General features: G+C 47.9%; 1 protein-coding gene across 1 annotated transcript in view; it reads right to left on the bottom strand.

Moving 5' to 3' along the window:
• COL22A1 (collagen type XXII alpha 1 chain) overlaps nucleotides 1-14,390 on the bottom strand; it is a 274,147-nt gene that overhangs the window by 102,219 nt on the left and 157,538 nt on the right. Inside the window, exons 24-30 of the mRNA XM_012735953.2 lie at nucleotides 13,896-13,949; nucleotides 13,179-13,232; nucleotides 10,907-10,960; nucleotides 9,861-9,914; nucleotides 5,398-5,442; nucleotides 4,740-4,802; nucleotides 4,224-4,277 (exon numbers count right to left, since the gene is read on the bottom strand). Of these exons, the coding sequence (XP_012591407.2) occupies nucleotides 4,224-4,277; nucleotides 4,740-4,802; nucleotides 5,398-5,442; nucleotides 9,861-9,914; nucleotides 10,907-10,960; nucleotides 13,179-13,232; nucleotides 13,896-13,949 (378 nt within the window). The remainder of the gene's footprint in view (nucleotides 1-4,223; nucleotides 4,278-4,739; nucleotides 4,803-5,397; nucleotides 5,443-9,860; nucleotides 9,915-10,906; nucleotides 10,961-13,178; nucleotides 13,233-13,895; nucleotides 13,950-14,390) is intronic.

Raw genomic sequence — 14,390 nt, 5'->3', positions numbered from 1 at the left:
TTCACAGATGAAAAACTGAAGCATAAAAACATCAATTAACCTGCTCAAAGTCACACAATCACCCAATGGCTAAGCCTGGTTTTAGACTCAGAATGCATGCTCCCAACTGCTGTGTGGCATTACCCTGACTGAAGCTCCAAAGGCTTCGGAAAGAAAAACACTTTCTCAGTGTTACTGTGTCTTATCTGATTTACCCAGTTCTCTTCCTGACGTTGTTGAACTCATGCTCAAGGACCAATCTCATTGAAACCAATGTATTCTTCATTAAAAGGCACAGATGATCAAAGCTGAGTGTTCTCCTGGCTGAACGCATGGATGGGCATAAAGGAGAAGCAGGTCAGAGGAGAGATGTCCTCCAACCCTGAGGCCATGAAGACATGAAGACTGCCTTCTAGACACAGCCTCCTTGTCCTGAGAGCTGGGGGCCAGGGAAGGAACAGTGGGCCTGATGGGCTAGACCCCAGGGGTCTCTCTGACCTTGAGAAAGAGGCTTGGCTAAAAAATATCCATGGGTGTCAGAGTTAGCTTGACAGGCGTGGGTTCAAATCCCAGCTTCTCCACGAATGGTTTAATTCTCAGTACCATTATCCTTTCTTACCATTGTCATGCCCACTTTCCAAGAGTCTGTGGGGCATAAATGCTCATGGTGGGGGCTGGAGGGGGAAACAAAGGCAGGAATGTGCAGCCTATAGTCAGAAGAGGGCAATGTTGCTTTAATGTCTTATTTTGGATATTTTTAACCAAGATCGTCCGTTATTACATATTTCTCTGGAGGAAAAGAAAGGCAAACCAGGTTCTTTGGAAGCTCGAATGTGATGCTGCTGTGGCCCAGCAATTCTGCCAAAGTAATCAAAAGGGCTTTATGGTCTCACTAAGCTTTTGCATTCTGGAAATGAGTTTCTCAAACAGAAATTACATTTCTGAAAAGTCCAGGAATGTAGCAGGGCTGAATGGCTTATCCACACAAAGCCCTTTCCATCTGGGATCACTATTTATAGACCAAATGTCTGTCTAGAGCAAAGCCCTTGGGCTCTAGCCTCAGAGAAGGGGAATGGGAGCTTCTACCTAGAGCCCAGAAAGGAGCAGGGCAGAGGGAGAGCTGGAATGGGAGGGGAGAAAGTGAACATGGGAGAGCAAGGCAGCTTGACAAGCATCGTGCTGGCGGAGGGAGAACGTAGCACCTCTTCCTCTGGCAGCCCAGGGGCAGCCGGCGTGTGGCATCACACCATGACAGCCAGGACTCTGGACTTGCACCGGCAGGGTCAGATCCTGACTCCACTGCGGTCTATTCATGCAGCCAGGGCAAGTGACTTCGCTTTCCTGTGCCTCAGTTTCCTCATCTACGAAATGGGGTTGCTGATAAGTCACCCTCACAGTGTTGTCCCTCAGGGTCACCTGAGTCCCTCTAGGGACAGTGCTTAGGACAGCCCTGCACATAATGAGTCTGCCCCAGATCATTGCGCAAGCACACATCATTTACGCTTTACAGCAACCCTCGGTGGCAGCAGCAGAACCGTTTTCAGGTTAGCAAGCCAGGGCACAGGCAGACCCAGGATTATAACCCAGGCCATGGCTCTGACTCCAGAATGGTGCTCTTTCTACTAAACTGCAGGCAAACACATGTAAACACCTAAGGGAGGTTTTTTTGTTTTTTTGTTTTTTCTGGGAGGGTCTGTTTATAAAGTTGCTGTGGGACTCAAGGTGTATGTGGTCAGAGGCTGAGCACAAAGCACCTCACACAATGCCTTGCTCACGTGGGGTCCCCAGCGATTTGCACGTCTAGAGTCTGAGATTCCTGAAGACTAGGCCATGTCTTGTTCATAGTCATTTTATTACTGATGGCCTAACAGAGGGTAAGTGTTCTATTAGTCTCTGTTAAATAATGACTGTCAGAGCAAACAGATGTGTCTTTACTGGGCTGAAAGGGTTAGGGTTGGGGCCACAAGTTAGAACCCTGTTGGACACCTAAATGGACATATAGGAATAACATTTATTGGGTGTCGGGCAGGTGGGAGGGGGAGGGGGACCAGTATATACAAACATAATGAGTGAGATATGCAATGTTTGGGGAATGGTCACACTCGAAGCTCTGACTTGAGGGGGTTGGGGGGCATGGGAAATATACATAACCTTAACATTTGTACCCCCATAATATGCTGAGATAAAAAACAACCAGTTGGAAGGAGGTCAGTCATCATGGTTAAAGGCATGTACTCTGGAGCCCAGCTGCCTGGATGCCGCCCGCCCTCTGTCCTGTCTGTCTGTAGTTCTGCAAGTTTGGGTGAGACGCTACACTCCCTGTGCCTTCATTCTTTCATTTGTAAAATGGGGATCAGAATGAAAACGACTTCATAGTGCACCATTATGAAGATGGCCAGAGTGAGAATGGGAAACTCAGGAAACCACAACTTGCAAAATAGATCCTTTGTACAGAACCCAGGGCTTCACGCCTGGCTCAAGCTCACACCACTTTATCAAAGGCTCGCTTGGACTCTGAGTTTCAGACAGACAAAACCACAAGCTTCTCACACACGAAGGGCTTCATGACAGCCTCACTCATGTGCCCAGCTAATTAGCAGTTTCCCAGTTGACAAATTCTCAACAAATGCCGGCTTGGGTCCACGTGCTGACTCTAGTCTACAGCATGCCTGTGACAAAACCTCATCACATCCTGGAGCCCATAGACTCAGGGGTTCATGTAACTGCAGTCATCAAAGGGCTCTCTTCCCGAGCAGGTCTCTAAAAATGCTGTGATGTTTTCTGATCAGCACAGGCTTCCCTGGGGCTCTGACATGAGTTGAAACAGAAGAAGCACCTACTGGGGACTCCAGGCAGGCACTGTCCTGCACGCTGGCTTGGATCAGAGTGGGGCTGCCCTTCTGAGAAGGGGTTGGGGCTGGACCTGATCCTTAGGAGGTGGAAATAGTGGGGAATATCCTTTCTAAGATCATGCATGCCAAATTAGGGTTCGCCATATTTTCAGTCCTGCTTTGGTGAAAGAACATTCCAGAGGGTAGGCATTCATACCCTTTGTGTGATTTTAAAAGTGCCTGGCATCTGCCAATGTGTCACTCAAGGTGAGTAGCCATATGGAGCTTCCCTCCAAAACCATCAAAATTAGACACCGGGCTGGCAGGCTCCACTGTGATTTTGTAGCTTTGGGTACATATCAGAACCTCTCTGAGCATCAGTCATTTACATCTGCAAACTGCTTGTTGATACTTGTGGGTTTTTCCGTTTGTTTCTGCACCTTTCTCCATCCTGTCAGCTGTCCCAGGAGACAACCTCAGTGGTCTCTTGCCCATGCCTTCTGGCATCCAGTGGTCTGACAGGAGATCCAGGGCACAGGAAGGGACAGGCTGGCAGGGACTGTGCGAGGCCAGGGATTAAATGTGTCAATTTCCCTGCCCCAGACCAGGATGGCTGCTAGGCTCCTTCCACAGCCAGCAGCCTCTCTGGCTGCTGGAGACAGGCCCTTCCCACCTCTTGTTGTCCCCAGCCCTGGAGGGCCTCCCCACAACCCATCCATGCCCTGGACACTGTCCATACCCTGCACTTCGCCCTTTCGTTATACCCTCTTCAATTGTCCACTTTGAGCGTGCTGCTCCTGGTGGTACCATGCATGTTGCAGAGGGCATTGGAAAACGGTGCACTGCAGAGCACACAGTAGGGCTCAGGAAATGCAGTTATTTCCCCTCTACTGAGACACAGGCTGGCTCCAGGCTCAACTACATGAGCAGGGACATATCAGGTTCATGTATGATGTAGGGGAACGGACACTGGTGTAGGGCAGATGGGGTTTGATTCTCAGCAAGTTCTTCATGCTCCCTTGGAGCCTCCCTTGCCCTCAACAAATATTGTCAGAAATACCTTCCTTCTGGAGTTGCAGCAGCACTCAGAGAGAGACTGAACATAAACAGGCCGAATGCAGTGTAGGGTAGGTGCTCAACCCTTGTAGGCACAAAAGGATGGATGGACGGAAGGTCTGATAGATGTGTCATCTCTGACACATTATCTTCTTTTAAATTTTACAACAATCACAAACAAGAAAGCTTGAAGTTTATGTCTAACTTATTTCCTCAGAAAGGAGCTCTGGAGTCATATGCACACAAATACGTTCTGCAGAAATGTACAGATACAATACATTCTACAGAAAAACTCTTACTTTAGGAAAAAGCAAATAATGATAATTGATGATGGGGATGAGAGCAAGTAGCTCTTACCTTTTCACCTCGGTCACCTTTCAGTCCTGGAAGTCCCAGTTCACCTTTTTCTCCCTATAGTAAAAGATAAAATTAGAAAACAGTAGAACCCAAACTGAGCTTATTTCCCACCCTTTCCAGGCAAGAGCTACATGACCTTGGGATACAGATGTATGTACATGCCTTTGACTGATCAGCAAAGCAGCCCCAGCAAGGCCTAACCCCAAGGGCCGTCCTGTCCTTAAGTGGGAAACCCCTAATTCTCCTCCTGGCACCTGGCAGATGGCGCCTCCCCCGCCCATTCCTATCAATCCCATCTGAAGATGCTCTGCCCTTTCCATCCCCAGCCACTGTCCTTTGCTGCAGCTCATGGACCCAGGCAGTCCACTCCTCTCCCACGCCCCTTCTATCAACACTGGAGAATACATGCTTCACCCGCCACCTCCCTACAAGGGGCAGAGACTCTGGGGTTGGGGGGGTGGCTGCTCTCCATGGGCACAGGTAAGGGGCCGGGTGGAGGGAAGATGCCACACTTACGGGGTTTCCTTTCTCCCCCCGCACACCCGGGAAGCCTGGAGCACCAGGGAGGCCCGCTTCTCCCTGTGAAGACAACACGTTCATTGGACATCAGTGTGAAATCTCTCCCCAGGGAAAGTGCTCCAGCAGCCAGGCCGTGGGCTGTGTGCTCCCCAGTCCCTGCTGTTCACCCCCTGGCATTTTCTGGCTTTGGGGGAGTCACATGGAAAGCAACATAGTGGGGAGAGGGGGATTTCAGAACCCTTTGTCCATGGGGGTCAACTCTGTTTCCTTTCCTGAGAACCCCTATTTTGCCTCTGTTGGTGTCTAAACCCTCCTCATCCTTCAGGACTCAGCTACAAGGTCACCTCCTTGCCATCATTCATGACAATCCCTGAGTCTACAAAGCCCTCTCCTATGCCCCCACACCCGCATGTCACCACTCACTACACCTGTTCAATTGTCCTTCAACATCCAGTTTATCCTGGTTCATGGTTGTGACCCAATGCCCAACACAGAAACTGATGCTGACGATTATTGAGTAAATAAATGAATGTGTAAAATTAATATAGTGAGCTCGCAAAGAACAGGATTTATTACTCTTGGCGTTTGAAGAATTTATGAGACCTAGTGTATAACAATGAATGAACGAACTGAATGAATAAAGGCATGAACACACCTTCTCTCCAGGTCGGCCTGCCAGGCCCTGCTCCCCGACTTCACCCTGGAGACAGAATGGCAGACACCCCATTACCTTTCATTCACACCTATGGAGACAGCTGTCATTTCCCAGCTGGCCCCACACTTTCCCAGCACCTGCCAGGCACAGCCCTTAGTTCTCAAGTTTGTAGCCTGGTGACAGGGCCAAGAGTCATGGGCTCTGAAAACCAATGTGTTAGCATTTCTGGAGAGAGGGTTCCACACTCCCCATATTGTCTTTTGCATCCCCCAAAAGAAACAACTCCTGGGATTGCTCCACAGAGTTTACACATGTTGAATTCATTCATCTTGAGCTTAAACACTTATAAATCAAAGCATATGACTCCCAGAGCCACCCCAGCTCTGTGTCTTGCTGCATGTGAGGGAAACCTAGACTCCACGCTGGGTCCGATGACAAAGGGGAAGCTGGAAATGAACTAGTCCAAGCTGACTAGGTGTCCCCAGATTGTTGTTCATGCATAAACACAGGCAGTCGTAGAGTTAGGTAAGAGTTTTATTTCTCTTTCCCCATGGTGTATTACAATGAAAGCCAGCCTTGGGTGACATTCTGTTAAACATCCGTGCTTACATTAAGCATACCCCAGGAGCACTACATGCTGGTTTTTACAGCTTGGAAATTTTGTCTTCAGGCATTAGGTTCCTGCTATGGCCTGAAATTATCCCCCCCCCAAATTATATGTTGAAACACAATTGGCAATGTGGTGGTATTAAGAGGTATGGCCTTTGGGAGGTGATGAGTTCATTAGGGCTCCACCATCATGGAGGGGGTTAGTGCCCCTATAAAAAAGGCTTGAGGGGGCCCTTTTGCCTTTCTATCATGTGAGGACATAAAGTGCCATTTATGAAGAAGAGAGCCCTTACCAGCCCCAAATCTGCTGTCACCTTGATCTTGGACTTCTCAGCCTCCAATGCTATAGGCAATAAAGGATATTGTTTATAAATGGCCCCTTCTACAATATTTTGTCATAGCAGCCTGAAGGGACTAAGACGACTCCTAAGTAGCACTTGTGGTCAGGTTGACGTAAGGCACACTATCCTGATCCTAAGGCATCTGGCTGCTGTGCTTACCAAGTTACAAGTCAACCGAGCACAGAAGTACAAGGGAGTGGTGAGAGATTATAATTTCTAACCAATGTTGTGTATTTAAAATCACTAACTTCTTGAATGACAATTTCTTTCTAACATTAATTATGCTATTTAGTAAAAGCTTTGGTACAGATTTAATAAGGAAATGTGGTTTTCTGATAACTGGGTGGACACAAGAATGAATGAAAGAATGAATGATCAGGTGGTGTGCATGCGCATATGGATCTTCCCCCGAGCTCCGGAGCTATGCCAGACTCAGTTGGTAGTGAAGTCCAGCATCATCACCACTTATCAGAGTGGAAGGCAAGGAAAAAAAGTAACCCCAAGCATTGTTTAGCATAAGCACTCATTTCATCCTGTAGCGCCAGTGCCATGATAGTAACTGGCATCTGAAATCAGCACATATTGAGATGCTAGACACACTCCAATGCTCCCATCAATTCCCAGTGTTTACAAGCACAATTAGCAAGAATTGCTCTAACCAGAATTGTGCAAATACTCGTCACTCAAATTGCTGCTTTAAATCTGCGAGGATGGCAACACATTTGCAGAAGGGAACCGCTTTTATATGCTGAGACAGGATAAGTGGCTGAGTTTGGTTAGATAACAATGCTGAAGACTATCTGAAGTGCCCCCTGAATTTGTGTTGTGAACCCCAATCCTAAGACACAAAGGAGGGTGCTGGACATCTTGAATTTCTGATGTGAGCCCCAAAACATTGGTGCCTCTGTCCGCACTACAGACAGCTCCACTCCGTGGGTGGACTCTCGCAAATCTGCCATCTGTGACTTACTCACAATCATCTTGGAACAGAATTTGTATCTTCATTTGGCACTTGGTCAAAATAAGATAACTAGACGCTATGCCAGGTCTCTCCTGGGACTATGACTGGGTCATAAAAGCATCATAAATGCAGATGTTCAGTTTTAAACTTTCCAGAGAAATGTTTCAAACACAGGGAACTAGAACTGTACAAAAACGACACATGTGAGATGTAGCAATAAACTTCTATGTTTGAATCGTTCAACCATCAGTGATTACCCAAGATATAAAACAAATACATTGAAAAATTAAAGAAATCCCTGAGGGTACCTCTAATTTTATCCCAGTAATTCTCATAATCAATCATTTTCATCTGCAGAACCCTGTATAGCACACTGGATGGGAACAGATTTCTTCACTACTGAATAGAAAGGTGAAATTCATATAGTATAGACCTAGAAGGATTTGCCAATTCCCAAATTTGAGAAAACACAACTATAAGGTATGGCTGACTCCATAAAATCCTTGAAGTCCAGAATGCAAAAAGCAGCAAACCTATACAAATGCTTTAAATTCTTTCTGGAAAGTGATAGAATTTCAACCAATCAATCAAACATTAATTGACCTGAGTGCTTTTAAGACCATGTGATTCACCCCCCCCTACACACAACCACCTCAGGATATGCATGAAAACAAACAAAAACACAGCAAATTGTATATTATTGCATTTTAACTATCTGGGGATCATTATAACTATTTTTTATTTTTTTATTTTTATTTTTTTTTTGAGACAGAGTCTCACTTTGTTGCCTAGGCTAGAGTGAGTGCCATGGCGTCAGCCTAGCTCACAGCAACCTCAAACTCCTGGCTCAAGCAATCCTTCTGCCTCAGCCTCCCAAGTAGCTGGGACTACAGGCATGCGCCACCATGCCCGGCTAATTTTTTCTATATATATTAGTTGGCCAATTAATTTCTTTCTATTTATAGTAGAGACGGGGTCTCACTCTTGCTCAGGCTGGTTTCGAACTCCTGACCTTGAGCAATCCACCCGCCTCAGCCTCCCAGAGAGCTAGGATTACAGGCATGAGCCACCGCGCCCGGCAATATAACTATTTTTTAAATGCCCATATGGAAGGTTAACATAGGAGGCTGCCGTGCCTGCGAGTGTGACAGGGACGTGCTGGTGCGCTGACTGGGACCGTGGGGGCTGGGCTCCCAGGACCTGGAGTCCAGGAAACCAGAGGCTGCAGAGTGGCTCTAGGCAACACTCTCTCTGCAGTTTCAGGAAGCCTGCATGTGCCTGAGACAGCTGGGTGCAATATAATCTGTCCTTTTTCAGCTCCATTTTAATGTTGTCTTCTAAAGAATGACTATATTACTGGGCCCAATGTCGGTGAAAATTAAAAAAAAAAAAAAAGAATGATTATATTATATAAAGTGAGACAACAGGGGACATTTGCCCACCAGCACCTTCACTGGCCACAAAGAGGTGACCTGAGACATGCCCTTCCATGAGGTCAGCACCGCCACTATGTGGAGTCCAGGCTGCTCCTGTGCTTCTCCATCAGGTATCCCCTTACTGAATACCTCTGCAGGGACTGACTATAGGTGGGGAGTGGCAGATGCAGAAGTGACTAAGACCCAGTCACTGCCCCTGAGTCGTTCATCCCCTAGAAGAGGGGGATCCCTGTGGGTGGAGCTCGGGGAGAATTCCCTATGCAACCTCCCATCTGGAGAACCAGTTTCCCCCAGAACCACAGGTTCCCGTGCACACACACATGCATGTGCACACACACCACACACGGGCCAGCCCTCTACAGACTGAGCTCACTGCATTCGAGCCCAGGCCACACCTGAGCTAAGAGCCTCAAGGCAAAATATGAGGCTGCAGCCCAGCAGGAAAGCTTAGTAGGGACACAGCCATTCACAGAGGGAGCCTGTGCAGAGTGGCAGTCGTCACCACAGGGCACTTGGGGCTGTCTCCTCTCAGGGAGTGCTTCCCCAAAATCACATGCCGAGGAGCCCCCATTTCTCCCTCGGATCCGTTTCTCACACGTCTCCACCCACTGAAAGCCCAAGAGGGCTGAACTCTACAGATTGCATCAGCCAGGCTCCCCTGCCTCCTGGTTTTCCGTGGGTTCAGCCACTGGGGAGCACCGGCAGAAGCACAGAGCTGAGAGAGACAACGTGCACCAGCGAGAGAACATGCAGTGTGCTTGTCCCTGCCAGGATGACCTAGACAGTGATGATGTTCTTCTCGCCAAGGCCACAGCTCTCATAGGAAGGGGAGCCCCTTACCCAGCTACAGATCTCTCTGGGCTCCAGGAGCCACCCATCCCCCGCCCCACCCCTCTGTCCTGGGGGTGGTCCTGGCTCTAGCCAGTGTGTTGCCATTCCAGGTTAGAGGCCCTGAACCCTGCCCATGCCCTTTTAAATACTCCCTTTTCAATTTTCCTATCTGTTTTCTGCCATGTTCCAGCTGATACAGACTCTGCCCTTGTTAAGTTGAGGCTCACACACAGTCCCAAACACACCATCTGGAATAACCAGCTTAATAGGAGGAGAAGTCCATACCCTGGGGCCAGGTTTTCCAGGCAGACCGTCCTCCCCTCTCTCTCCGGGCTCTCCCTGTAGGGAACAAAAAGCAGAGTTTACAGGACAGGGCCACGCGTGGACTAAACACACTCACTGCTAGTTACAGATTGGTGAAGGAAGAGAACTACTTGTACTTGGTGGTTTTGGACTCCAATTAATTTTGCATGATCGCCTAACCACAGTCGTCACACATAGCAGCTCATCCCACATCCCAGGCTCATTATTCGGCAGCTCTAACTGTGATTTATAAAAATATAACTTAGCAGAACTGGCACTCCTTTCTTCTTGAGAGATTTAGAGTAAGGAAGATGTTGCATAAGTGGTTTTGAGGATACGAAATTCCTGGTTAGCCATTTATCCTTTGTCTTGAAAGATAAGGGAGAATGATGTAGAATATTTACATAAAATTAAGCTAAATCCATATCTAATGTGTATTTTGTCATGATATAGTTGAGTTTCTAAGTCTGCTTATTGAAAAGGACAGCAAAGTTCCCATAATACTGAAAAGTTTCCTTTAATGGCTGCCTTTCAAGGACTGTTGACAGGCATACTTGAGCCCTGTATGTTTGCTCTGAAAGAATAACATTTATTTGTTAAAATGCGTTGTATAGTTCTATAGTTGTACATTTGAAGGATTTAAACTCTATTTGCTTCCCAATTTTATGATATTTAACCTCTGACTTTTACCTTAATAATCCTACTATAATAAGCCCCACTAGAATGTTTTTAAAATTGAGGTCTCTTATTGTGTTAGTAAGGGTAGCTGAAAGTTTTTCCTTCCTGAATATAAAATACATAGGTTTAGCAGATTAATTTTAAAGCCCAAGGCTTCCAAATCCTTCCCAAGTTATCTAAGAAGAAATAAAGAGCTCTCCCACATCTGACCTTGTAACTCCAAACATTTCAGCTGAGTCCTGATTCAAGGCTCAGGCAATCAGCTTATTTTAAAATTCACCAACAATCAAGAATTTATTTTGCTTCTGTGTTTTGGGTTCCCAAGCAGACACAAACCCAGGAGTACCAACCTTGGATCCTGGCAGGCCTGGTGGTCCATTCAGCCCATCCTTTCCTGGTGGTCCCTGGGCCAAGAAGGAAAACATAAAATGAAAATGCAAAGGCATTTTTGGGAAAACATTGCATTTAAGTTGTTTCAAGCCAGGAGCTGATTTTGCAGCCAGAAACCAGGAGGCCAGGGCCTTCCCTGTGCATCAGCTGCTGCCTCTCTCTAGGGTGACTGTGGTCTCTGTCGGACCATGTTTCCTTTACACATTCTGTTGTTATTGAATCAATTTTCACTATTTGGTTCATGTCCAATTTCCAGTTCTCTGGCCATGCGTGGAGGGTGGGGTATGGGGTTGGGGGGCAGGATACTTTCTGAAACTTCTTCCGATGGCTTCATTTCTACCCTAAGCTTTGAAGAGGGCCCTGGGGACAACACCACATTACTCCAACTCTCTCCTCTCCAGAATCTCTCCTCCATCTGTCTCCCCTCCCACTGCCGTGTTCCCTTCCTCTTGTCCTTCAAAAAGGCAATAATTCAACCAGATGGCATGGTTTGGCATGACTGCTTTTTGTTTCCTATGACGACACTGAAGAGTTCCGTGTTGTATTTTCCAATGCCTGGTGCCTCCTCAACCACCATCTTTAGGACGTGGCAGGACAGGTGTCATTGCAGCTGTTTGCAGGTGAGGAGCTGAAGCCTCTGAAGGTCTAGTGACTTACATGAGGCCACAGAGTGAGTGACAGGGACCCACACAGTTTAAACCCAGGCCTCCTGGCCCCACCTCCAGGCCCCTTCCTTCCACTTGATCTTCTCGTTTTTCTCTGTACCTTAAATGACATATCAGGTACATACACGCTCACCCAGACTGATATAAGGAAAATCCTTTCCCCCAACAGAGTCTCCCATGTGCTAATGCTTTAGCAGCTATTAGTGCTATTCAAAAGTTAATGTTTTCTATGCCCTAGTGATTCTTCATCCACAAAACCTGCTGCCAGCCAATTTAAGACTCATATCTCCATGGGTCCCCACCTTGGACTGGTGACTATGGAAAGGAGAGCCCGACCTGCATACAGCAGGTGTGCTGGAAGCTAAGGCTTCTGGAAGGGTAGGAGGAAGGGCTTATTCTGGGGGGTTAAGCCCACTTGGGTCTATGAAAGCTTGATCTTGACCAAGAGCTAATACCAAAGTCAGAAGCTGTGTTTCCAGCCTTCCCTGGCTACAGTCTCATCCTGATAGACTATGAATGCCTTTGACTAATTTTTTTTTCATCTCATAACACCCTCCCCTCTTCTGAATGTTCACACTAATATAAATACTTTTGGATGAACTCTTTAGCTCAGAAGAGACTGACAATATGTTTAAGTTTTCAGACGGCCCTATCACTTGCGTAAAATATTTGTTAGTGAGGATGCAGTTGACTGTGTGTCCCAGGAATGTTTGTTGGTGACAATGTATTCACCTGGATGAATGCGTTCCTTCTGGATGTTCGTCAGTTCACCTGAGTGTACATCACAACCCTGGATTTACCTCCAACACCCTCTCCTGCATCTGCATCCTCCATCAGTGCTGGGGGTTCCATAGGCCTCCCCTAGCCGGGTCTTCCCCCTAGGGAGTTCCCCAAGGGAGAACTAGGGGAAGGAGTTCCTGAAACTGGAGCAGAGGCCTCCCTGGGGATAGACTATGGGGTTCATCCAGGACTCAGCCACATGGCACCAGAGTGCTCACAGGCCACCCTGCCATTCCGACCTCAGGAGCTGACACAACCGTGGCAAGGGGACACATCTAACCCTAACCGTGCCCCTCCTACATGGGCAGACACTAAGGTTTGCTGAGCTCCACTCACTGGACTTAAAAGAAATAAAAAGGCCCCTGAGACACCCAGAGTCTCTCACTTTGCCATGTGAGCAAACACAATCAGAATGATAACGGAAGAATTTGCCACACTGGCCTTTCCTCAACCTCCCTGTGCATTGCTTCTGGTCCCTTGGGTGTCCCTGAAGGACAAATAGGCCCCCTTCAACAGCACAGGACTTCTTAATATGTCTTTGGGTGACAAGAGCAAGAACAGTGGCCTGAAGAGAGTGGCCAGGGCTTTGGACGCATCTCAGCAGGCAGAGCAAAGCACAAGGAAACCTCCAAAGCACAAGGCCCAATTCTGGGGGCTGAGTGCCAGGCCTTGGTCCCCACTGACTAAGGAGCCGTCAGCTCTGGGAAAGCGGCCCTGAGCCAGCTGCAAGGCCCTGTCAGTCCTGACTGAGCAACGGAGGGGCAGGAAGATGCGCAGAGATACTCACCGCATGCCCGGGAGGCCCGGGTTTGCCCGGGAAGCCGATCTCTCCAGGTAAACCCTGAAAGGGGACCACAGGGAAATTGTTAGTCATATTGGAGGTCAGATCCTTGGCCTAGTGTCTTCCTGGCCTGGGCCTCTGGCGCTGAGCAGGGCCCGGGGACCTCCACCATCCTTACTCCAGCCACTGTGACGTGGGAGTTGCTGCACCTTCGAGGCTGGCACATCCATGCCTTGTCTGGTCTGTGTCAGGGGCCCCGGTCATATTTAATGTTGTCTGGTAGGATGGATAGAACTGCCTCCCTCTTCTGATCCCCATCCACTTATGCCTACTTTGGGGACACTTTCCCTGTGGCCCCCTGAAAATGGGAAATGTTGACACCCACTTTCCCTGGTCCTCTGTTTTGCCTCAAAGCCAAACCACAAACTATTAAAAGACACTAGAGAGGGCAACCCCAGGCTGATAAACGTCCCACACCGTCTCCAGAAACAGCTGACCAGAGCATTACCAGAGCTGGAGTGATAGTCTAGCCTAAGGGGCCCAAAGGTAGGAGAGTCCAGAGGCTTGGGGTGCCTGCATGTGGGGGCCCTCCTGTTTGTGCTTTGGCACTAAACCCAGGCAGAGAAAACGCAAGTGGCTAAACACAAAGATGTCCCCAGATCCCACAGGCCACTAAACTACCGTCTAACTGCCCTTGTGAGAAAAAATCAACACCAGTCTTACCGGGGGACCTCCAGGTCCTGGGGGGCCTGGGACACCAGGTGGTCCTGGGGGACCCTGTGAAGAAAGAGCATGGGGGGGGGCGTTTACAGAAGTGCCCAGACCAGCCATGCAGGCTGCTATGGAGAGACACAAAGGGAAGGGGCGGAATGATGAGGTGGGTGCTTTGTTTGTAATGTCTTGTTTTTCAAAAAGAAAGAAACAAAAGCAAAAAGAAAAGATTTGACATAAAATTTACAAAATGCTGACATGTGTCATATTTGGATATATAACCATCTGTGTGTTATCTATTCTGCTATATAATTAAAAGATTTGGACAGTTAAAGTAAACACATTTGTTTGTAGATGCATGCAACATACACATGACAGGCTATCGCCTTAACAACGATCTTCCGGAACAGCAGTTCCCAATCATGAGTCATAGTCCAGAGCTGATGTCAGTGTCAGAATCACCTGGGGTGATCAGTGTGGGTTTCAGCCCAGACCCTCTGATTCTGT

This window comes from Microcebus murinus, chromosome 7 (assembly GCF_040939455.1).
Source record: "Microcebus murinus isolate Inina chromosome 7, M.murinus_Inina_mat1.0, whole genome shotgun sequence".
NCBI classification, from domain to species: Eukaryota; Metazoa; Chordata; class Mammalia; order Primates; family Cheirogaleidae; genus Microcebus; species Microcebus murinus.
Note: the sequence above shows the minus strand (reverse complement) of the source record. Positions and strands in the feature narration are given on the sequence as shown.